Source organism: Nicotiana tomentosiformis, chromosome 2 (genome assembly GCF_000390325.3).
Source record: "Nicotiana tomentosiformis chromosome 2, ASM39032v3, whole genome shotgun sequence".
Classification (NCBI taxonomy): domain Eukaryota; kingdom Viridiplantae; phylum Streptophyta; class Magnoliopsida; order Solanales; family Solanaceae; genus Nicotiana; species Nicotiana tomentosiformis.
Genome location: NC_090813.1, coordinates 124,553,115 through 124,576,975, shown reverse-complemented (window position 1 = coordinate 124,576,975; position 23,861 = coordinate 124,553,115). Strand labels below are relative to the sequence as shown.

At 38.6% G+C, this 23,861-nt stretch overlaps 1 protein-coding gene across 1 annotated transcript; it reads right to left on the bottom strand.

Annotated features, from left to right (window-relative positions):
- Positions 1–768: 768 nt before the first annotated feature.
- On the bottom strand, positions 769–1,374 carry LOC104112733 (uncharacterized). Its single transcript, XM_009622736.1, has one exon. The coding sequence runs from the start codon at positions 1,372–1,374 to the stop codon at positions 769–771; it is 606 nt and encodes a 201-aa protein (XP_009621031.1).
- Between the last annotated feature and the right edge of the window lie 22,487 nt (positions 1,375–23,861).

The window sequence follows — 23,861 nt, the reverse complement described above, 5'->3', positions numbered from 1 at the left end:
TCCCTGTTATCTTATTATATATCCAAGATACTCAAAACTACCTTTCTTGGGGATGACTTGCGTATCAAGCCTCATCTCCATATCCCCTTCCTGGGTACCGTTGCTAAACTTGCACTCCTTATACTCTGTCTTGGTCCTGCTCAACTTGAAACCCTTAGACTCTAGGGTCTGCCTCCAAACCTCCAGCCTCTCGTTAACACCACCCCGCATCTCGTCAATTAAAACTATGGCATCAACAAATAACATATACTATGGCACCTCACCTTGAATGTATCTCGTCAATGCGTCCATTGCCAAGGAAAATAGAAATGGACTAAGAGCTGATCCCTGGTGCAATCCCATCATAACCAGAAAGTGTTCCGAGTCTCCTCCCGCTGCCCTAACTCGAGTCTTAGCTTCATCATACATATCCTTAATCACTCTAATGTAGGCTACTGGGATCCTTTTAGCCTCCAAGCATCGTTAGAGCACCTCTCTCTGGACTTTGTCATATGATTTCTCTTGGTCAATGAACACCATATGCAACTCCTTCTTCATCGCCCTATACCACTCCACCAATCTCCTCACAATGTGAATGGCTTTCATAGTCGAACTCTCCGGCATGAAACCGAACTGGTTCTCAGAAATGTACACACTGGTCCTCACCCTCACTTTAACCACCCTCTCCCAAACTTTCATAGTATGGCTTAGCAGCTTAATTCCCATATAATTATTGCAACTTTGGATATCGCCCTTGTTTTTATACAGAGGAATCATCGTACTCCACCTCTAATCATCAGGCATCTTCTTCGTCCTAAAAATGACGTTGAACAGCCTAGTGACCCACTCCAAACCTGCCCTACCTGCATTCTTCCAAAATTCCATAGGTATTTCATCTGGCCCGGTAGCTCTACCCCTATGCATCTTGCGCACAGCCTCCTCGACCTCCTCTACTCTTATGCGCCTACAATACCCGAAATCCCGGCACATCTTGGAGTGCTCCAAGTCGCCCAGCACAATGTCCCTATCACCCTCTCCGTTCAGGAGTTTATGAAAATATGTCTGCCATCTTTGTCTAATCTGAGCCTCTTCCATCAAAACTCTACCATCCTCATCTTTGATACACTTAACTTGATCCAGATCACGGGCCTTCCTCTCTCTCACCTTGGCTAGCCTGCATAGCTTCTTGTCCCCGCCTTTGGCCCCAAGGTCTTCATAAAAACGCCCAAACGCCGTAGTCTTAGCCGCAGTAACCTCTAACTTCGCCTCCTTCTTAGCCCTCCTATACCGCTCCCTGTTCATCCTCTTCGCCTCCTCGTCCATGCTCTCTATAAACGTCAAGTACGCCACTTGCATGGCTTTCACTATCTCTTGTACCTCCTCACTCAAACACATGTTCAATTTGTTTAATTGGATTTTATTTTATTTTATTTTATTTGGGGGGGGGGGAGGGGGAGAGGGACAAAGGGAGGAAAAAATCGAATACTCTTTTTAGCTCTACACCAAATTATGCCTCATCTAGTGTTGTAGAGTTGTGAATTACTAATTAACAGCCACCTTAAAAGATAGGGTTCATTTAATGGACGGTAATAATGACAAGATGAAAATAATGTACAAATATCAAAATATTTGATGTTGAATAAGTTCAAAGATAATATGAAAGTTATGTCATTTCCAATTTCACCCCATCTAGCTGTTTGAAGATAATGTTGATTTCATGACTATATACAGATTACTGTTTTTTTTTTTTAGCGAAAGATAAGACGTACGGCATTAATTCACATATATCATGTCATATTAACTACATGTCTCACCAGTATGTGAATGTCTTTCTGCATGCTTAATTTAAGGATACAGTACAAAAGAAAAGGGTCTGGAATGATGGGAGAATAACAAGGACAAATTACGGAATAGACACCTAATATAAAGATATTGCTGCTTCAAGGATTACTTTATTAGTTGATACAAAGTGTTCATGATTAGAACTTAGAAGAATTACAGAATTAGGTCTCCAGTATTTTTAACGTTGTGAATATTAGGTGCTCGCAAAGACAAATTCAACTTTGACTGAGAAATCACATATATTCAAACTCATGCACGCTAAATTCTAAATTCGTTTCTGCTCCCAATTTAGGTCTCTATCCACTATTTTACCAAACATATACTCATATTTTATCGAAGAATTAATCAAAGACAAGAAAAAATCGTCCATGAAAATATTGCTGTTCAAGTTTCTCAAGTAAACTAGCTTAATGTATCCGTACACCAATGTTAAAATATAACTTAAATTAGATATTATACTTGTTTTATTTGCATATTAATTTATCTGTTACATGTTGGATTTATTTCTGAATTGAGATTGCATACATTCCTTTTGGTTAGACATTACCCGAAATTGTGCAGATGGAATATCTGTGCGATACGATATGTTTAAACTGCAGGGCAAAAGAGGCTTATAATACATGAAGCTTAACATTATTATCCATACAGGCGAACTAAAAGGGAAGACAAAAAGGTCTCTCCGCACAATTTTGGTAACTTTTTTATCGACTTTTATACATTTTCTATAAGGCTAGCTGCAGTATATTCTTGGTAAGAAATAAATAAATAGCTGCAGTACTGGATTAGAACTAAGAAATAAATACCTTATAAGAAGACAAAGTTTTACCAGCTGGTCATCTATAAGAAACCAAACAGTGTTACAGGCTAAATGAAAGATGATTTATTAAGATTTTCTGTACAAAATATAAAGCGGCAAATCTTTTTCTAAGCCGGACCAACTTGGCACGTGTAATTGGAAGTCGAGTAATCAATTCACAACGACCATTTTGGAGAATTTACCAAGAAAAGACCCCAATAGACATGAATGGCTTAATAGTAGTAATACACTGTAAAAAGGAAAAGAAAATTATGGTGAATGGTCAAAGTTGTACTTGCAATAGTAATCCACGAAGAAGAAGGTTTTTTTACTGTGAAAAGATTTAAGTTATATGTATTATCGTTTTATCAGGTTACTAATAAAAATATGCCTATAATCACCTTACAAGTAATCTATGTGTAAATACTTCTTATGCTATACATAGAATATAAACTCGCCACAAAAAATTGAGTTTAATTGCTAGCACTAAAGATACAAAATATATATATATTTTATCAGGTTACTAATAAAAATATGCCTATAATCACCTTACAAGTAATCTATGTGTAAATACTTCTTATGCTATACATAGAATATAAACTCGCCACAAAAAATTGAGTTTAATTGCTAGCACTAAAGATACAAAATATATATATATATATATATATATATATATATATATATATATATATATATATACACAATCAAATCATTTACAAGGTTATTATATATTAATTTCCATGATAATCATTAACTAGTAACCTCATAAAAATAATAACTTACTTGTTATCATAGGTTAAACTCATTAATTGTGTAAAAAAATTTTACACTCTCGGCATAACTTTAACTTTTTAGAATATGTCTTCTAGCGTTAGGGTTTGCCAAAGAATCAAGAACATCACCTATATAGCTTCTCCAAACCCCTTAAATCTTTTTCACTCATATCCATCATCACTTTCTTGTTTAGCTTCTAAAATTATCTGCAGTGCTCAAGAAAAGATGAAAAAACTTCAACTGTTTTTGAAGAGAGAAGACTCCTCAACAAATTCAGCTAATTTTAGTGTGAGATATAAAGAGTGCCAGAAGAATCATGCTGCGAGGGTTGGAGGATATGCGGTTGATGGCTGCCGAGAATATATGCCAACTAGTGGGGAAGAAGGAACAAACAGCGCCTTTACTTGTGCAGCTTGCGGCTGTCACCGCAACTTTCATAGAAGACAAGTAGTGGAAACTGAAGTTGCATCTGATTCTTCCTCTTCTTCTTCCTCTACCAATAATTAACGGATAGTGTAAAAATTCTTTTACACTGTCGTGTATTGAACCTAAACTTATTTGAGATTGCGATTAGTTATTATATAGTTATGCAATTTGTGTTTGAGCATGAGTGGATGCAGTTGTTGAAACTAGGGAAGGCTTCAGCTTCCTTTTATTTTTTTGCTTTTAGTTTTTGGCTTGCTTATATATGTGAAAGTGAAATTGTTGCAGATGGCGCGAGAGTAAGGAATATACATATATTCTTTAACAACATATATATTCAAAGGAATGTGGTAGGCAAAGGATACATAATTCCTACCAGCAATTAAGTTAAATTCATGTGTCAAAATCATCGTCAAATGTGGCTGATCATGTATGAATCTCAGGGGTGTAGAAGAGTTTAGTTAACAGCAAAACAGAAAGAGGAATGGCAAAAAGGGTACTCCATTATTTCTGCTCAACCATCCTTTTTTTAAATTGGATGCAAAAGATGACTAAAATATGGAGTGCTTAATATGCGTCGTTACGAAATCCTCAAAAGGCGAATTCCAGTCGAACTCTTTTCTGTACCTACAGAAATCATACCATCCAAAAGCTTCAAGTCTCGCGGCGCTGCATATAGAAATTAAGATATATCGTGTATTCATAATTGCGGAACCTTGGCGTACCTGGTAAAATTACATGGCAAGAGATTACGGATTCGAGCCGTGGAAATAACCTTTTGCAGAAATGCAAGGTACAATAAACCCTTGTGATCCGTACTTTTCGGACCCCGCGCATAGCGGAAATTTAGTGCATTGGACTGCATTTTTAGTGTATTTATAGTTGGGAGCATGCTTCACATGTGTCGAGTGGGAAAGTACCTACATCTAGTATCCTCCAAAAACTAGCAATGTGCAAGATTTCTATAATGTCCTAAATCTCAATCGAAGACAAACTATTTGGAAGAAAATATATCATCTATTTTTCCACCACGTATCCTAGTTTGACATCAAGCACAATATGAAGTTGTTTCTTCGATTATATTGTCCATCTTTTCAATATATATCGGGCGTCGATTCTTTGTATATAATATGGTATATTAGTTACGTTGAACTCATCTTGAAGTCAATTAGGTTAAATCGAAAAATTAGGGACATATGATCTCTTCTATTAGTAATTCGAATGGGTAACATCGTGGTCTAAGATCAGGATTGACTTAAAACTGAATACATGAGATTTGTTTCCATCTCCTCTATACATCTTTGTGATGGATAAATCTCCATAAAAAAGTGACGTAAGTATTTCAGCATATCTAAATCTTACTTAAAGTAATGACTAGTAATGTGACAGTTCTTGTACAAGATCGAAATTCCCTGATATCACGCTCATGCACGTTCACTACTACCTAACTGATTGTTCCTTACTTCTTTGAAACTATGTGAATGTAGAATCTTACTTTAAAAGGAAGGGGGAGGAAACTTCATCTGAACATCAGAACACACATCTATTTGCTTCCTTCTCTGCTGTACTATTGCATGCAAATTAGTTCTAGTGCTCGGGAATTTGTTTGGACACGTACATTATTTCAAATTTTTGAAATAATATTTGCAAAGATCAACCAATTATTTTAAAAGCGAAATTTAGTCCATTTAACTAACAAGGAAAGAACTCAACGAGTGGCCCAAAAATCATACAGTGCAAAGAAAATAATAATATAATGAACGTTTTGCTCTAATCCTCTATGTGGCCCAGAAGAATATGGAAATGATGGGCTTTTCTCATTTGCTAATACCTTACCTCTTTCTCAACTAGAAAAGCACTCCAAGAAACAGCCACATTTCTACATTTAATAGCTTTGTTGTGCTTTAAACCAAGAAAAAGCCCATTCAAGACCTAGCTAGCTCTAATCAGATGATTCCTTAAGCTCTCTTATTATTGACAACTCATTTAAAGCCATTTGTCCTTCTTTTAAGTCTTTTCCTCACTTGCTTCTTTTTCCCTTTCTTTGAAAAATTTCCTCTGGTTTTTGGATCACAAATATAATATATTCATGTTACCCATAGAACAGTACAGTTGAATTTATAGCGTGATTTATAACCAAGTGAATCGATTTGACCCAAAGATATTAAAAAACTAAGAACAAAAATAAGATTATGAAATGAAATAAAAGAAAATGCAAGCCTGACTATGAACTTCGCCTCTCCGATGGCAAAAGTATGAGCAATATTTAAGAATAAAGACTGAGAAAAATATTATAAAATGAGAGCGGATTGTAGCTTTTGTGTACAGAATATTCTGTGTCTACCAATGATCCTAATTTACCTATTTATAGCTTTATTTAGGGAGACAAGATCCCCAAATCAAGCTCCTCTTGAATTAGAATAAAACTGTCATTGATGGTTGCATAACGGTTGGCTATAAATACAGATATTCTCTGTAACGGCTGCTCAATGAATGCTATCCGATGCCAATATTTTGAATCTTTGTTACCGGCTACTCTATCTTCGGGATTCATTCAACATCGATCGCATGCTTACATACGGTGCCAGTTGTTTGTTGACTCACGTCCCGCATGTCTCTAGTTCCATGTGTCACTTCATCATTCGTCCAACTGTCAATAGCCAATTTTATCTCATATATATAGTGCCCCTACTTTTCGGTGATGCAACTCAGTGTTACTGAGAAGTAGATAAGAGTTCCTTTCTTGGCGTGAAAGTTCCTGAACGGCCTCTGACACTTGAAAGGACACACGTCTTCTCGCATTTAATGACCCGAACACATGTTGATCCTGGTTCAACAAATATTTTTGCCCGTTTTCAATGTAATCATGACCACGATTTTTGCCATTTATAACTTCTCCACTACTTATTATTTTTACTCTTTACTTTCACAACTTCTTCCCCTTCTTTGAATCTCTTTAGAATCCTTCTGCAACATTCAACCTTCTCAGCAAAATTTTTCTTCGTAAATATGTCTTAAAACATTTCCCCCCTCGGAAACTCTGGCCCTTTCTTCGGAGGTGGACCAAAGAAAACCAAAACAAATGGAGTTGAGGTTGAATCTGAACCTCCTACCATGAACTCCATCATACCTCTTAAACTTAGTATGAAATCTGACCTTCAAGAACAACAAGAACCTGCAAATTCCAAAAGTGATAGATTCTGGCATGTTTGTAGGTACCCTTCTTCCATCCGTCCTCCCAGCATCCTTGTCGTGAAGGATGAATGACATTAGAACAACGTCAAAATTCTCACCCCTAATGGGTAGAAAGGGTCACCTTCTCCAAACCAGGGTTCAAGTATGTCTATACATACCCTCTCACTTTGGGCCCTTTCACTTTGGGAGCGGGTGAAGGAATTGACCCAATAATCCTAGATTTTTGCCACCGGTACCAAGTTTTTTTGGCACAAGTAGGCCCATCTGTATGGCGTACGGTGGCTTGCCTTCGCCGATTATGTTCTGAGAACGTGAAAACCCTAACTCTCGCACATATAATGAACCTCTACTCCCCATAAAGATTTTCCGTGGGGGTGTGCTAAAAGAAATGTGGTCATCATGCCCTCCTTATCAGCGTTGACGATGACAACGACTGTAGATGGATGGAACGATTCGTTGTTATTGCTACCAAGAATATCATCCATGCCACATCATCAGCTTTTTCCGAATCATGGAATCTTTTCTGTAGGTCTTCGTACATCCGTTTCGTTTCTATGTAAAAAGAAATCTTTTTGCTAACTTTTGATTTTTTTTGTTCCAACTACTCACTGAAAAAACACCACGAGTTTGAAACCTGGCCTAGTGGGTACAGAAAATACTGGACATAACTACACCAGAGACCCGAAGGTGGAAAGAAATGGCTCCCAAATATGGGTGGAAAGCTAAAAACCATGGGAAACAAAGATTCTTCTTTCCTTCTTTCAATATTTCAATATATCTTGGAAGAAATTTAACCGTCTCCTTGTATCACACAGGACTATCATAAGGATACGTCATTTGCCCCGATAATGAGGTCTCCATAACCTGGTGGAAGCCACACAGTTACTGCAGAATGTCCTTAACCGAAGGAGAGCTCGCGAATCTACTCACACTTCTGGTGAAGGTACCTCCTCCCGAAGTCCCTAGCCTGAAAACAAGAAACCAAAAAGGAAACGTCCCTCCTCGACTGGGACTCAGGAGAAGAGAATAAAAGAAACACCAACCGGACCGACCACAGTGGTCCCCGATGATGATGAAGGCGCCAATGATGAAGAGGCTTCCCTCCAGAGAAGAAAAAAGCTCTTCATCAGCTCAATCGGATGCTCAACCGGGAGAGCTTCAAAATCCACCACCAGAAGAAGTTCACGAACTCTGGGGGAAATGGAAATAGTTGAAAACACTTCTTCTCGTTTTCGGATTCCCTCAGTTGCTTTTGGTCAAAGGAGTCCAATCCCTAACCTTCCTCCACCACTAACTTCTGAGCCGACAATATTCACCCCTCTATCTATACCTGTTGCTTCTTCTCCACCTGCCCAGGTTGAACAAATAGAGAGTGCTTCTTCTCTGCGGTCACCCGACCATGGAAACCTGGGAAGCACTTACATGGCACCCACTCAGAAACCTCATAGAGAACGAAGTTCCATTCTTTCGGTTTCGCGTGTGTGTCATATACTTTTTAAGCCAGTAGTGCTTGCCAATTATCTGAAGCCGCTAGCCTCAAAAAAAAATTGGAGAAAAATGGACTCTCTCTCTGGGGGAGTCTAATAAATAACAGAATGCATTGCTCAGAGCAGGTAGCAATCTATCTTCCTTCTACCTTCTTTTAATTTGTACATTGCATTAATAACTTTAGTTCAAACCCTTTTTTCAGACCAACTTTCTTGCTTCTAATGGTCTGTAAAGTTTGGTTCTGGACAAGCAAGAGTTTACTTTATAACAGGGTCATCTTTTGGATGAAAAGAATCAGCTTGTCGAGCACCTCCTAGTATTGGAGGCAAAAAATGCTCAAATGGATGACCTCGAGGCATGGTTGGAGCAATCCCAACAAGATAGGATGGCTCATATCCAGGAAGCTTCCCAGCTACAGGAAAACCTTAAAGAAGCAAAGGCTAAATGGGTTGAACTTCATGATACTATGACTGTTGCTGCCGAGCGTGAGTCTGCCTTCATGGAACATGTCAGTAACTTGGAAGCTAGCTTACTCTCTAAAACCGAGGAGGCCAATGCTACCGAAGAGAAGAGGGCAAGAATGGAGGAAAGACCAAAAAGGGTCATTGAGCAAAATCAACTCCATTCAAGAACCAATGTATAGCTTTACTGCAAAATCAACATTATGAAGGCTAAAAATGAAAAGCTCCAATCCAAGATTGAAAAACTTCAAGCTAAACTTCACGACCAAGAGGATTCAATAGTCGAGAAAACCTACGCTATTTATCATACGAAGAGGAGGACATTGGAGAAGGCCAAAGAGGGCATTGCCAACATTGATGAATGTATTGGCAAGGTCGGGAGCTAGAGATAACTGCTCACAAAAACCTCCCTGCTTGGCTCATTTCTTCTGATTCTTCGAATGCTAACTCTAAGTATTCAGGAACTGAGGGAGAGACCAAAGAAGATGAAGGCCTCGAACCGGAAGCGGAACAACCTTCCCTTGATAAATAAAATGAAGACTCTACTCTCCCTTCGGGTTCTGGCAGCAAGAACTAATGCTCTCTCTCTCTCTCTCTCTCTCTATATATATATATATATATATATATATATATATATATACACATGCCAAAACTTTCTTACTAAGTTTGGCCTTTTAATTAATAAAAGAAACTCTTTGTTAAGTGTTGTACAAAAAATATTCTTTTTCATTTACTGACAAAGCTTCGGGAACCTTTTCACATCCGTTAGCTTTTGATTCCGAGCATAAACACTTCGAAAATATACCCTTTACTATGAGGGTATAATAAGAGAGGGCCCTTATGTTTATGGTGGTCTTGATGAGGACGTCTCATGTTCATTCTGGCATAAGCATTTGAAGTTTTTGTTAACTTTCAAACGATAAAGTAAATTAACTTATCATTTGGACAAGAAATAAGATAAAAATAAAAGAACTTAAATTTATTCCCTCTATCTTTAAACGTACATTTACATAAACATTCATTCGCTTAAGCAAATAGAGTTGTCAATACATGTGGCTAACTTGTACAACTTATTTCTATGGGGTTGATCGTGCAGTCCCCGGTCCTGATAAGATATTGATCCATGTTCTAACAGTCCCCGGTCTTCGTAATACTTTTAGTGCCTTGTCATGCATTATCCCCCCCCCCCTCCCCAAGCGTTCGGATGCTAAATATGAATTCGAACACTGGAATTCTTGCATGACATTTCCTGCGTAGTATGTTTTACATTATTGTCTCATTAATGGAAATAGCTTGTGGATGGTCAAATAATATGTTTACATTGCCGCCTCATTTGGGAGATGTGATATGCTATCAAGCCAAAGATTATTTAACCATTCACAAGTTGTCAGCCACACGAGTCGATTCACTAGTGAAGGAATCTAAAGCCTTGACACTGGAAGTCATGCATTTGCCGATGATCCTTCCTTCATAGTATGCTTTATTTTGTTGCCTCATTAAAAACCTTGCCAGAAAAACTCAATTGGGGCAAACACTTTGGCCGAAAGAAAAAAGAGTGTAGCACATACTTTCAATATCAACAAGGATCTTCAGCAGTAATACCTTTTGAGGTGAGTCACGTTCTAATTGCTTGGCAATTTAACTCCATCTTGATTTTCCAATTCATACGAACCTATACCGGTTATAGTTGAAACCAAATAAGGTTCTTCTCATGTTGGTCTCAGCTTCCCAGCGTTAACTTCCCAAGTAGTTTGAGTGACTTTTCTCAATCCCACATAACATTCCACATCTATCATGCCATCATAGGAAAAGTACGAGAATCTCATAATCAACTCTGAGTCACAAGCAAACTACATACTCAATTGGCCAGGAACTTCCATTTCATCTCATCTAGGAGAAAATTACAATACGCAACATGTTCCTCACACCGGTAGGAAATATACACCTCTAACCGTGGTAGAAATTTTTGAGAGCACTTTGAAATCCATTTGCACACAATTAAGCCGTCAGAACTGAATCTCTCTAACTCAACCAAGCCACGCGAGTCACCAAACCCAAGAGTACTACTACAAAACACCTATAGAGACTCACCATATCATGAGAACCAAAAGAATCGTGCATACCATTACCCTATTGATCCAACCTACTACCAGGCTGCCGTATTTCTCCGAGTTCCTTCCGAATTACCCTCAAGTTGGCACTCCTCCTCTCCATAATACCATGATCCTCAACCAAGACTCACCCCAAAAGATCCTAGAATAAAACCACACCGCCCTAAGGCCCAAACGTTGTTGTATTCCCTCTTAAACACCCCAAAAGTACCATAACCGAGACACCTACTCTGAAGAGACCTTCTGTGAATATAAAGCTCTTTTCGTTCACCTTACTGATGCTGAAATGTAGAATCCATAATGATATATAAATGCCACAAGTCTCGACACCATCCAATGAAAAATTTCATATCCTAGCCATATACAAATCCGGAAAAAATCACAATTGCTACATAAAAATCTTGAATCTATTAGAACTTTCTCGGGAGTCATCCACTCTGCTCAAATCTCTATTGCACCACCCCAAACGGGTCGAACGACTTGTACCCCATTAGCACGACAACACCCACAGAAGTAACCCCGCCTTAATGCAACCGAGCAAATTCCCACTCCATGCGCACTACATCCTTCACGAATAACACCTCAATCATTCCATGATTCCTATATACCCATAAAGTATAATATACCATGCATCCAGAAATTTCCTTGCTTAAGTCATCCTCAAAACCAGCCTCTACAAGTCATAACCAGTCCACAAGTATGCCTCAGACCGAAACCAATACACATACTCTATTACTATCATAATACCACAGTAAGATTCAACTAAATCCTTCATAAGCTCATGTAACACAAATCATATAATACCTCAAATCATCTGCTAAGCTCGCGTTCATCCTCGTGACAGTCAAGCCAACCTCCTTAAGCGATCCAAACTCAAGTTGCTACACATATAACCCACCAGTAAGAGAAAACTCTCCACAAAAACAACATAGGGATCACACAACCTCAGGACACCCCGCATGTGATAACTCACCTGCTTAACCTCAAACTGACATCTCTTTATGCCCTTTCACAGCCACAACTCCTATGTAATCACTTATTCTTCCTGAGTCTGAACTCACCAACAAGTCATGAGAATCTAATTCGTTCCACAATTAAATAACATGAAAGATCCTTCGACACACTCATAACTCGAGACTATACGTCAAATCACGACAGAAATCAAGCACCCAATAGTCCTTTTACATCTCAAGAAAACTCTTCTCATCATACTCAAACCATCTGAACACATCTCGCGGCCATATCTTACTCATCACATAGCAATCCAACCACTCATCAAGCCACAAATTCCATTAATAGGGACACTCCCAGACTTATAAGTCCAAAAGCACGTGCTCAAGCTACAGTCAATACCCGGCCTCAAGTCTTCCAGACTGGCCCATCATCAGCACACCGAAATCACATCTCGCACCTATTCCATGGAATCACAAGACGGCGATGCGGAGCTTATATCGAGCGCTCACATGTGCACACGAATGCGTGGAATGAATTCAAAGAGTTATGTTTCAAGCTGAATCAATTCTGCACGATAAGGAAAGAAAGATGAGAAATTATCCTAAATGCCCTGTAGCCTCTCCAAGATAGGTATGGACGTCATCATACCGATGCGCAAGACTCTACTAGACACTTGATCATGACTCGTAGAACCTATGAACCTAGAGCTCTAATACCAACTTGTAATGACCCAAAAACTGAAACGTCATGATGGTACCTAACCCGACCCGCTAGGTAAACCAATTAACAATAAATCACAATATAATAATACTGATGTGAGTCAAAAATGAGATAACTGAATTTTAGACAACTCTCCCAAGGACTGATAGTACAAGTCATGAGATTCTAAGATTTAGATTTTACAAAGCTAGTATGAAATAAATACATCATATGTCCGAATGTACATAAACAGATTTTTATAAGTCTAGGGCTACCATGAACAAGAGGCAGTTATAACTGGAATGCAGGTACGTCTTCAATGCTAGCTTCCTTCATACACAGCAACATCAACATCAAAAATCTACATGCAAGGTGCAGAAGTATAGTATGAGTACCACCGACACCATATACTCAATAAGTAACAAACCTAACCTTAGGTTGAAAGTAGTGACGAGCTGGGACAAGGGTCAGAGTCCAACTCCAATAACCAGCAACCATTCATAACAATATAATAAAAGGGTACATGAAAATAACTCAGAGGTAAGATGCTCAACTCGTTCACAGTTAGGGAAATTAGACATGCTTTTCAAGTATGACAGTAAATCCCAGATCTTTCACCGAAAGTCCCAAAAGCATACGAGTAAATTTGAAAACTGTGATTTGTCCAAAAACCTTTCAACAATAAATAAGATGTTTTCATTTTCAGATAGCATGATAAAAATACATCTCTATGCCTACATGTCAAGATACAGGTAAGATCATGAATGTCACCAAAATCGGGTAGCAGAAGGAAATGCATCTCTATGCATGTATCTCAAGTACACATGTCAAATGCAATGTATCTTAGTGATGAACTCATGTACTCACACTCTCAGATTACTCAATCCCATGGTCACACTCTCTCACTCATCACGCTCAATACTCTACACTGTACAGGGCAGATCCAGCCCAACCAAACATAAATACAACCTCACACTCAGTACTGTATATGGCCAATCTATCCCAGGGAAGATCCATCCCAAATATATATATATCAGCTGACAGTCAGTCACTCAGTACTGTATAAGGCCAATCCAGCCCAGGAAAAATCCACCCCCAAATATAAATGATTCGGGCAAGATCCATACTTAGGGAAGATCCATCCCTCAATATAAATCAGTTACGCTCACTGTGGGTGTGCAGACTCCGGAGGGGCTCCTTCAGCCCAAGCGCTATAATAAGCCAGATTCAGGCATAAATAAATAAAATATGTTGCGGCATGTAGCCCGATCCCATAAATATCACTCATAATCAGGCCTTCGGCCTCACTTAGTCATCAATCTCTCTAGTCCCTCGGGCTCACAACGCTCATACTAAGCAGCCCCAATCAATGATACGAGATATGACAATACACAATAACAGAGACTGAGATATTATGTGTAATGATGAATGCGACTGAGTACATAACTGCAATTAAGAAAATAATTCAACAGCTAAGAACGACCACTGTGGGTCCAAATAGTACCAGCATATAGACTAAACATAATTTCTAGCATGAATTATAGCTCAAGTGCTCTAACACATAGAGTACGGTAAAAATGTTAAAATAAAATAGCTACACAGTTCCATGGAATTGACTAAATCATAATTTACACGGTGCACGCCCACACACCCGTCACCTAGCATGCGCTTCACCTCAACATCAATCACATAACACTTAATTCGGAATTTCATACCCTCAACACCAAGTTTAGAAGTGTTACTTACCTCGAACAAGCCAAATCCAACACCGATCAAGCCAGACGATGCTCCAGAAATTCCATCTCGCGCGTACTGCCCTTTGAACGGCTCAAAACTAGCCAAAAGCAACTCAAATACATCAAATAATGCCAAAGTAATCAAACCCAATCGATAAAGGTCGAATCTTTACTCAAAAGCCCAAAATCAACCAAAAGGTCCAACCTGGGCCCGCTCCTCGAAACTCGATAAAACTTATAAAATCCGACAACCCATTCAATTACGAGTCTAGCCATACTAGTTTCACTCAAATCCGACTCCAAATTGATGTTCAAAACTCAAAAATTCACTTTATAAAATTTTAGACAAAATCCACCAAATCTCACTTTTGAAATCATCAACCAATTACCAAAAACGAAGTTAGATTCATGAAATATAATAAAAATATAAGTATAGAACGCTTATCCCAACCCATGTGGTAAAAATTACTTCACAAATCGTCCAAATTCGAGCTCCACAACTCAAAATATGACCAAATGAACAAACCCTTGATTTATATGCTTCCGCCCAGCTGTTCTACCTCGTTTCTTATAACAAAGGATCTCAAAACTCACTTTTGATACCTCCAATAGATTCCTTGTAAAATTCCAGTCAAGTTAGGATTTTAAATCACTTCATTTGACCTTATAATAAAGGAGATATGTTGGTTTCAATATTTACAAATAGTGCAGATTTTTAAATATAAATGCAACGGCAATTTCATAATTAATCTGCAAAATCTAGCAACCCACTACTTAGTAATATGACCACAAATTTCTCATACGATGTCAAAACTTGATGATTCCAGTTACTATAATTCTAAAATTATGATACGGATCTAATGCTTCAATTAAAACAAAGATTGGAGCTCATTTGCTTAATGTGGTACCATTTATGCTTGAAGAAACGATCGAAACATAAAAAAAAACGAGCGCAACACAACTCAAACCTATCTGAAACTCACCCGAGCCCCTCGGGACCCCATCCGGACATACCAACATGTCCCATAATATAACATAGACTTACCCGAGACCCCAAATCACACATAACAAAATCGAAACGACAAATCGCACCTCAATTCGAACTTAACTGAACTTTGAACTTTTAACTTCCAAAACACGCACCGAAACATATCAAATCAACCTGAAAATGAACCCAAATTTTGCATACAAGTCCCAAATGACATAGCGAAACTATTCCAATTTCGGAAACCACAATTCGAATCTGATATCATCAAAGTCAACTCTTGGTCAAACTTATGAACTTTCCAAACCTTCAAATTTTCAACTTTCGCCAATTTGCGCCGAAACCTTCTAGAAATATCCAAATAAAAATTCGGGCATATGCCCGAGTCCAAAATTACCATTCGGGCCTAACTAAACCATCAAAACTCCAATCCGATGTCAAATACTAAAAAAGATAAACTTGGTCAACTATTCTAACTTAAAGCTTCAATTATGAAATTCATTCTTCCAAATCAATTCCGAATAACCTGAAAATCAAAACTGACGATTCACATAAGTCATAATACATCACTCAGAGCTACCCATGCCTTCAAACTACCGAGCGAAGTGTAAATACAAAAAAGAAATGGCCAGGTCATTACAGATCATAATTCCCATATTTATAGGCTTATTTGGGGAGACAAGATCCCTAAAATCAAGCTCCTCTTGAATGAGAATAAAACCGTCATTGATGGTTGCATATCAGTTGGCTATAAATGAAGATATTCTCTATAACGGTTTCTCACTGAATGCTATCCGATAACAATATTTTGAATCTTTGTTACCGGCTACTATGTCTTTCGGATATGTTCGGCACCGATTGCATGCTTACATCTAGTGCCAGTTGTTTGTTGACTCACGTCACACCTGCCTCTAGTTACATGTGTCACTTCGTCATTCGCCCAACAGTCACTAGCCAATTTTAACCCATACAATTCATATATCTAAATAACATCTCTCTGTATCTTATTTTTGTCGTCTACTTTCTATGTCCTTTTTTATTTGGAGAACAAGATAACAAATGGAAAAAAAAATATGGTAAACCTCAAACTCATACGCACATGAGGGGTTGTATATGGGTCAAAAGTTAAACCTATTTGCCATTGATAAATAGAGCCCGGAACCAAAATGATACTTTTTTTGACTCATGACACAAAAATAGGTGAAAAAATAGTTGATGACATTTTTATATGTAGCGCATTTATTTAATGCGCTATACCTTAACGGCTAGTTACCCCGTGAAGCTATAGCACATGAAATACATGCGCTATGTTTATTATTTTAAAAGACTCAGTATAGCACATGAATTACATGCGCTATACATGAACGTGAAAAGGCGGTCAGATATAGCGCATGTAATTCATGCGTTATACTTATATAAAAATCACAAAACCTCTTCTTCCCCGACAGAAGAGGCAAAACGATCCCCCCTATTTGTTTTTCAAAGCTCCATTGGAGCCTACTTTGTTCCCTGAAAACTTGTGTCGTTTATATTTTATTGATAAAAGACATGTTCCAAGGTTGCCTCGTGAAGTATTACGCGATTTGTGCTCGATTCGGTTTTAAAACTGGCAAATTTTCGCCGTTCAAAAATATTCAAAAATAGGTATTTCAAAATACTTATTTACTATGAGTTGTGTATATATATTTGTGTAATTAGTTCATAATAATGTATTGCATAATTTTGTGTGGGTTTTTTTTACCTTTATTAATATAATTTTAGCAAATATTTTTGAAAGTTGTTTATTATACCATTATAATAAACTTGTTGAATATTTTGTGTTACTTGTTGATTATTTATATAATTCTACAACAGAAATATGTGCCTTTAGTGTTATTTAGTTCCCTTTAGTAATGTCCTCAAGTGTAGTTGAACTATAAATACATTATAATTGGTGTTAATTAAAGTTATTTAGTTCCACTTAGTGATATGCCTTTAGTGTTATTTAGTGCCCTTTAGTACTCTTTAGTATCCTTTAGTGTAGAACAATAACTATGTGTCGTCATTAACGTAGCCGATTAGAGTAATCAATTACGGATCAGATATTAATCATTTATTAATCGTATAGTAAAAGTATTATCATATATGAATCAAATAAATCACGATAAGTTAAATAAATTAACGTTTGAGTATTTTTTACTGATGAATAATAAAATAATTAGTTGTTAGTATAAAATAGACTCTGCCAGGTTTTTGTGTAAAATATAACAAATTAACATACAAATCTTTACGAACGAAATAAATAATTCATAATAGTTTATATAAAAATAATTATTAAAACTTTAAAAATTATATCGATTAGTTATACAAATTAAGTATTTAGTATTATCTTAATGACGAATAAAATTGTTAAAAAATTGACAGTACATAAAAGAGACTGTGTCATATGTTTTGGTAAAAGGTAACAAATTAACATATAAATCGTTACAAGCGCAATAAATACTTGATAGTACTTTATATAGAAATAATTATTAAAAATATTTAAAATTATCTCGATAAGTTAAACAAGTTAAATATTTAGTATTCTTATAATGATAAATATGATAAAAAGTTGACAGTATAAATAAAACTCTGTCGAATTTTAGTCGTAAAATCCTAAAACTAATATATAAATAAATACTTTATATCAAATTAAGTAATAATATAAAAATTTATGAATTAAATAATAATATAAAATTTTATGAATTAAACAATAATATAAAAAATATCGCAAGATATTTCGAGATGTTAGAATAATATTTTAATTAACATTATTCAATTTACAGACATCATCATGGATCGTCCGTCTGTGCATCCTGGAACTGCTTCTCGAGAGCTAATTTTGCTCCAGGCAGGCCATAGGTATTCACACATCTAGGATGGAGAGTTGCTTAGTCAGAACTTCCACTCGAGACGTATTGACGATTTTTGGGAGTTTATTAGAGACTACCCACTTTATCCTCGTACAGTTGTGTGCCTTCATCGGACTGGTTTTTACCGGATTGTAGAGGTCGGCTGGTTGCAGTTCGAGTGGCCCCTAATCACGGCTCTGATCGAGCGGTGGAGATAAGAGACTCATACATTTTATTTGCCTATCGGCAAAGCGACCATCACGCTAGAGGACGTGGAGGTATTATTCGGGTTGCTCGTTGATGATTTTGTTGTCCACTACCCGCCTGCTCTTAGGGAGTATAGGAGGCACGACTATCTACAGATGTTGCAGAGGCTCAGTGGATTCCAATCGACGGAGCAAGGTGCTATTAGTGGCATTAGTCGATTGCAACTATCGCCTATTAGGCAGCATCTGGAGGCGCTGCACGAGCAGATCACGGATGAGTCACCACTTCAGGCTATTGAGTGGCAGTCGAGGTTGTTGATCTCGATGATATTTGGTGGAATTCTTTTCCAGAACACTTCGGAAAACCTTGTTAGCCTATGTTTCTTGCATCATCTAGAGCGCTTAGATCACTTACCCATGTACAGCTGGGGTGGAGTCGTTCTAGCATACCTTTATAGGTAGTTATGCGGGGCGTCGATAGGTCGTGTGAGAGACATTGTTGGATTTATTCCGCTACTGCAGGTGATAACATTATCAGGTTTTTTTCATGATTTTCATAGATATAGTAAAAATTACTCAAATTTACGTCCACAATCAATATAGGTTTGGGCTTAGGAGAGATTCTTGCAGATGCAGCCCCTTCCTCGACCACTAGCTCTAGATGCACCACCTCTGCCATTTCTACTACATGCTAGGAGATGGGTAGATAGGTGATGTCGCGCCTGCGATGTCGAGGCTCGACACCATCTCCCTTATTACAGGGATATATTGGATCTACTTGAAGATGCTCAGCTAAATATTTGACTAAGTTTGTTTGATAATGCTTGATTTATCTTGCATTTACTCATTATTCTTGTGTTTAATAAATAGTTCATATGGAGGCCATATAGCAACGATCTCATCGCCGGTTTGCCAGATTATTGCTCACGCGGTCGATCTATGTGGATGTCTGAGGTCCCACTGATATGTCTCGATATAGTCGAGCATCATCCGACCGGAAGAGTCATGCGACAGTTTGGTCGCCGACTTATACATGCTCCTCCCAGTTGGCATGCCATACATTACGAGTGGGATGATCGCAGTTGAGTTGACCAGGCATACTTGGTCTGGCTAGAGGCCCAGATAGAGTACTGGGACCAGAGACTAGGCTTGCTTCTGCCATACCCTACACATGATCGTGTTAACAGTGAGCATGAGTACATGGCTTGGTATCGTCGTGTTACTCGCACTCTAATCGGTAATCCCATTCATCGGGAGGGTGGTCGGTACGTTCTATATGTCGGGAGGCATGAGGCACTGATATGTTATTTGATATATGCAAAATGGCCTACGGACCACTTAAACTTGTACTCAATTGTCAACCCGGTACATAAACTTTGTGCTTTCTCATTTGAACATCCCAACTTAACTATTCGCACATCAATAGATACCCTTGACCGTTGACTATGCTTATGTGGCAATATCATATGTGATATATCAATGCTGTGTGTAATTCACGCAAATTAGGCGCGTGAATTCAGTTTTTTTATGTAAAAAAAATACTAAAGCATAAATAGACTTAAAAATGAAAAGATAAGACAAAAAGTAAAATAAAGAAAAAGAAAAATCATGTGAGTTCCACCGTTCCCTGGAAAAAACTTACCCGCAACGGGTGTTTACACCAATTTTAATTAAGTTAATCATGCATAGGAGGAAAATTAAAGTTTATTAGGAGATTGTTTTTAATAAATAATTTTTTTAAGAAGATAATAGTGCCATAATAAAAATATTTTAGGGCTCCGTTTATGTCTTTGTTATAGTTCGCCAATCTTCTTGAAAGATTTAGTTTATCAAATGTAAGGCTGTCATATTACTACCTCAATTACCTACAACCAAATAAAATTTGTTCACCCTTCTTCGTAAAGGAATTAAACCTCCAAAAACCTGCGACATCTAAAGCTAGAAAAATAGAGGGAGAGAGATCTAGTTTCTTGAGATTGGTACCAAGAGCCTTTTTGGTGGAATAAAGCTTTGTTTCTTGGAACTTTTTTTTCAAAATGTATTCTATTTCAATGGTTGGCCAGCACTTACTTTGAGCAGATAATTATTGAAAAATCTTGGCCACAAGGAATAAATGATTGTATTATAAAAAGGTAAATTTTTAAATGGCAATAAAGAAATAATTTCTCTACTTCTTATCACTCCATAAGAATAATTGGAATATTTTGGCCACAATAATTGATAAAAATGATTTATTATTTTTATTCAATCTACTTGACGTTAAGAGCACAAGGGAATAGCAAGGTTGTTTACCCTAAAAATCGGATTATAATTGAATTTATACGCAGTTTTAAGGATACGTGATATAACTTGATATAAATTAAGGAAACGGATTAGAATTGAAATTGACGATAAAAGAATTAATGCAAACCACACGAATCGAGCAGCCTTAGCTCACGAGTTCGATCACCCTTGATCCGAGAAATGTCTCAACTGATGTATGAATAGAATAACAAGATGATAAAAGCTAGAAAATAACAGTATATTGCTTTATGTTGCATAATGTGTCCTTTCACAAATGATCAGACCCCCTTTATATAGTAGTGAGTCCTACTCTTGATACAATTCTATACAAGGTAAGAAATCTCATGATTTGCTAATCAATCGGCCTATCCTTAATACGTGCCAAGATTTTTGCCGTGATCTACAACCGATCGCGGATATATTATCCTTCTGTTATTCGGCTTGATAAATTTCCCTCGATCTCGTCTGATTTTGATTTTGTTCGATGACATTGTCTCGAGTTTAATGATATAGCTTCACACCTCGGTTTGATATAATTCGAGGTTGAACTTCAACCTACCATTTTTCAGTCTCGATTAGTCGCACAAGAGATGAATACGATTTTGACCATATACAGATAGTCCCCTTGTTTCTCGGAGAGAAGATGACGAGAAATGATATGAACTTCCGAATCCCCTCTCGATGGGCCATGACATAAGCGACAAATGGATATCAAAACGTCCTGTCGGCCCAATTACCAAGGCATTAAATGCGTGTCAGTTGTTGGTCGGCCACTACGGGTTCTGAACCGTCATCAGCAAGCTATAAAGACCCTAACTTTCATTTATTCAAACTTCACGTTCAAAGCTCCTCCAATTCTTGTTCTTCAAAAATCTCTTTGCTCTCCAACTCTTGCACCCAAATTTCTTGAGTTTTTAGCAAACCGCTAAACATACCTTCCTAAATTTGTCTTCTTCTGTTCTACAATGGCAAAAACTTCTAAGACTGCCCCGCAAAAGGAGGCCGCCTCTTCATCATGGCCCGCCGGCGATGGGGCTGCGGCGGAACCATACCCTGACGAGTTCGTTCCTGCAGGGTGCCCAACCGTTGCCGATTTTAAGATTGAAAAAACTTCCTCGATGCCGGGTCGATGCGAACCGGTCTCGAGGTACATATGTACAATCACCGATGATCTCCTCACCAAGGTTAAAGAAGATTGCAACTGGGCCAATAAACACGTGGTGGTGCCTTCGCCTGAGGAGTCAATCACTACCCACGTGGAGGTTTTTTTAAGTGTTTATACTTACCCCTTCACGTTGAGTCCCTCATACCCGATCATTATTGCCTTCTGTAAGAGGTACGACGTGTCTCTTGGCCAGATTCACCCTTCGTTCTAGAGAATAGTGATTCTCATTCGATTCTTCGTAAACAAGATCGAAGGGTGTTCCTTCACCCTCGATCACCTTATGCGTCTCTACAGTCCCCGACTATATCGAGGGGGGCTAATCAAGCTTGCTCACCGGGCCAGTAGGGCCCCATTCTCGAGTATAGATGAGGCTCGGGACCAAGGTTGGATGGGCCGTTTTGTTCGAATAAAGATTTCAGATTTGATCCCTTTCGAGGACATACCATTTCCTTAGAAATAGAACATGAAACGTAAGTATTACTTTTCCTTAAAGATTTAATCTATTGTTTCTCCTCTTATCTCTTTTTTTATGGGTGTTTTTAGTGTTGCAGTTGTGGCCCAGATGCCGGATGTAGTTCCCCAACTTAAGGAATGGGTTGAGAACCTTGTGTCACAGAGACCATACTCTGAGCGTGCTTGGATGGAATTATCTAAGGGTCGGTGGGAGGCCCGTAATCATGGTAAGTTTCCTTTTCTGCTACGATAAGGTTTTGACTGTTTCCTTGTGTTGTTGAATTCTTATAGGCTCTATTTTCTTTGTAGGTCTCCCTAAGTACGTTGCTATGAGGCCTCCATCTGAGGGTGTGGATGTGCTTCTCGAGTCCCCTGCTCCGAGGCAAGGTGTTGAGAAGAAAAGGAAAAGGGCCTCGCTCCCTCTGGACTCGGAGAAGAATAAATCAAAGAGGAGGTTGGTGCGTAAAGCTAAGGAAAGTACCAGCGCCCTCCCATCGGACTCGATCCGCCGACTGAGAGATGAGTCCGAAGAAGAAGAAGATAACTCTGAGCTAGCGGCTCAGGTGCGGACCGCTTTGCCTCGAACTGAGGAGGCCGTTGAGAAGGCATTGGCCGGTACCTGCGAATTGGAACGGGGTGCGGCCGCTTTGCCTCAGGCCAGGGAGGTCGAGATAGAGATTGAGTCCAACACTTCTCGGGCAGAGGGAGGTTCCCCGAGAGATGAGCTTGGGGCGATCGACCTTACCGGGTCCCCTCATATCTCAGATGCCATGATACGTGAGCCCGGTATGCTAGAAGTTCATTCTTACGAGGGGCCTCAGGGGGCGACTAATATCCACAACTTCTTGGATGGGTTAGAGTCCACTGCCTCAGAAGATATCACCGGGCTTGATGACTTGCCGGTGCCAATGAAGGTACCATCATCGGGTGCTAATGGGTCTTCATTGAGCTCGAAGCTGGTGGATCGGTTCTCAGCCCCAAGTGTTAACCCTGACCACAGGCGGTCGATAGTTTTTTCTGTCCCGGAGGATGCCCGGGTTATTTCTGCCCCTGTTGGGGTTGCTAGCTACCTCAATTTCTTGGTGACCGAAGAGGACCGAGTCGTGATGGACGCTGTGGAAGTGCCTTGTTATTCAATGAAGCCCAACACGCTTTGAATCGGGTAACTTTGAGTGTCACTCCATTATTTATTTTAAATTTAAAGTTGTAAATAATCCTAACACCTTTCTTTACACTTGCAGGCCTCGGTATTGCACCATGAGGCTTTCCTCCGAATCCGGGAGGAGTTAACCCAGCACGAGGCTGAGGTTCGGGAGCTCACTGAGAAGAGGGATACTTATAAGCTTCTGAGTGAGAAACTTCAGACCGAGTTAGAAGCAACTCGGAGAGAGCATACCGAGTGGGCCAAATAGGTAAATCGAATACTTGAAGATAGTGACGA

What these genes read in the sequence shown, in the direction of transcription:
- LOC104112733 (XM_009622736.1), bottom strand. Translation starts at nt 1,374, where the DNA reads ATGTGTTTGAGTGAGGAGGTACAAGAGATAGTGAAAGCCATGCAAGTG.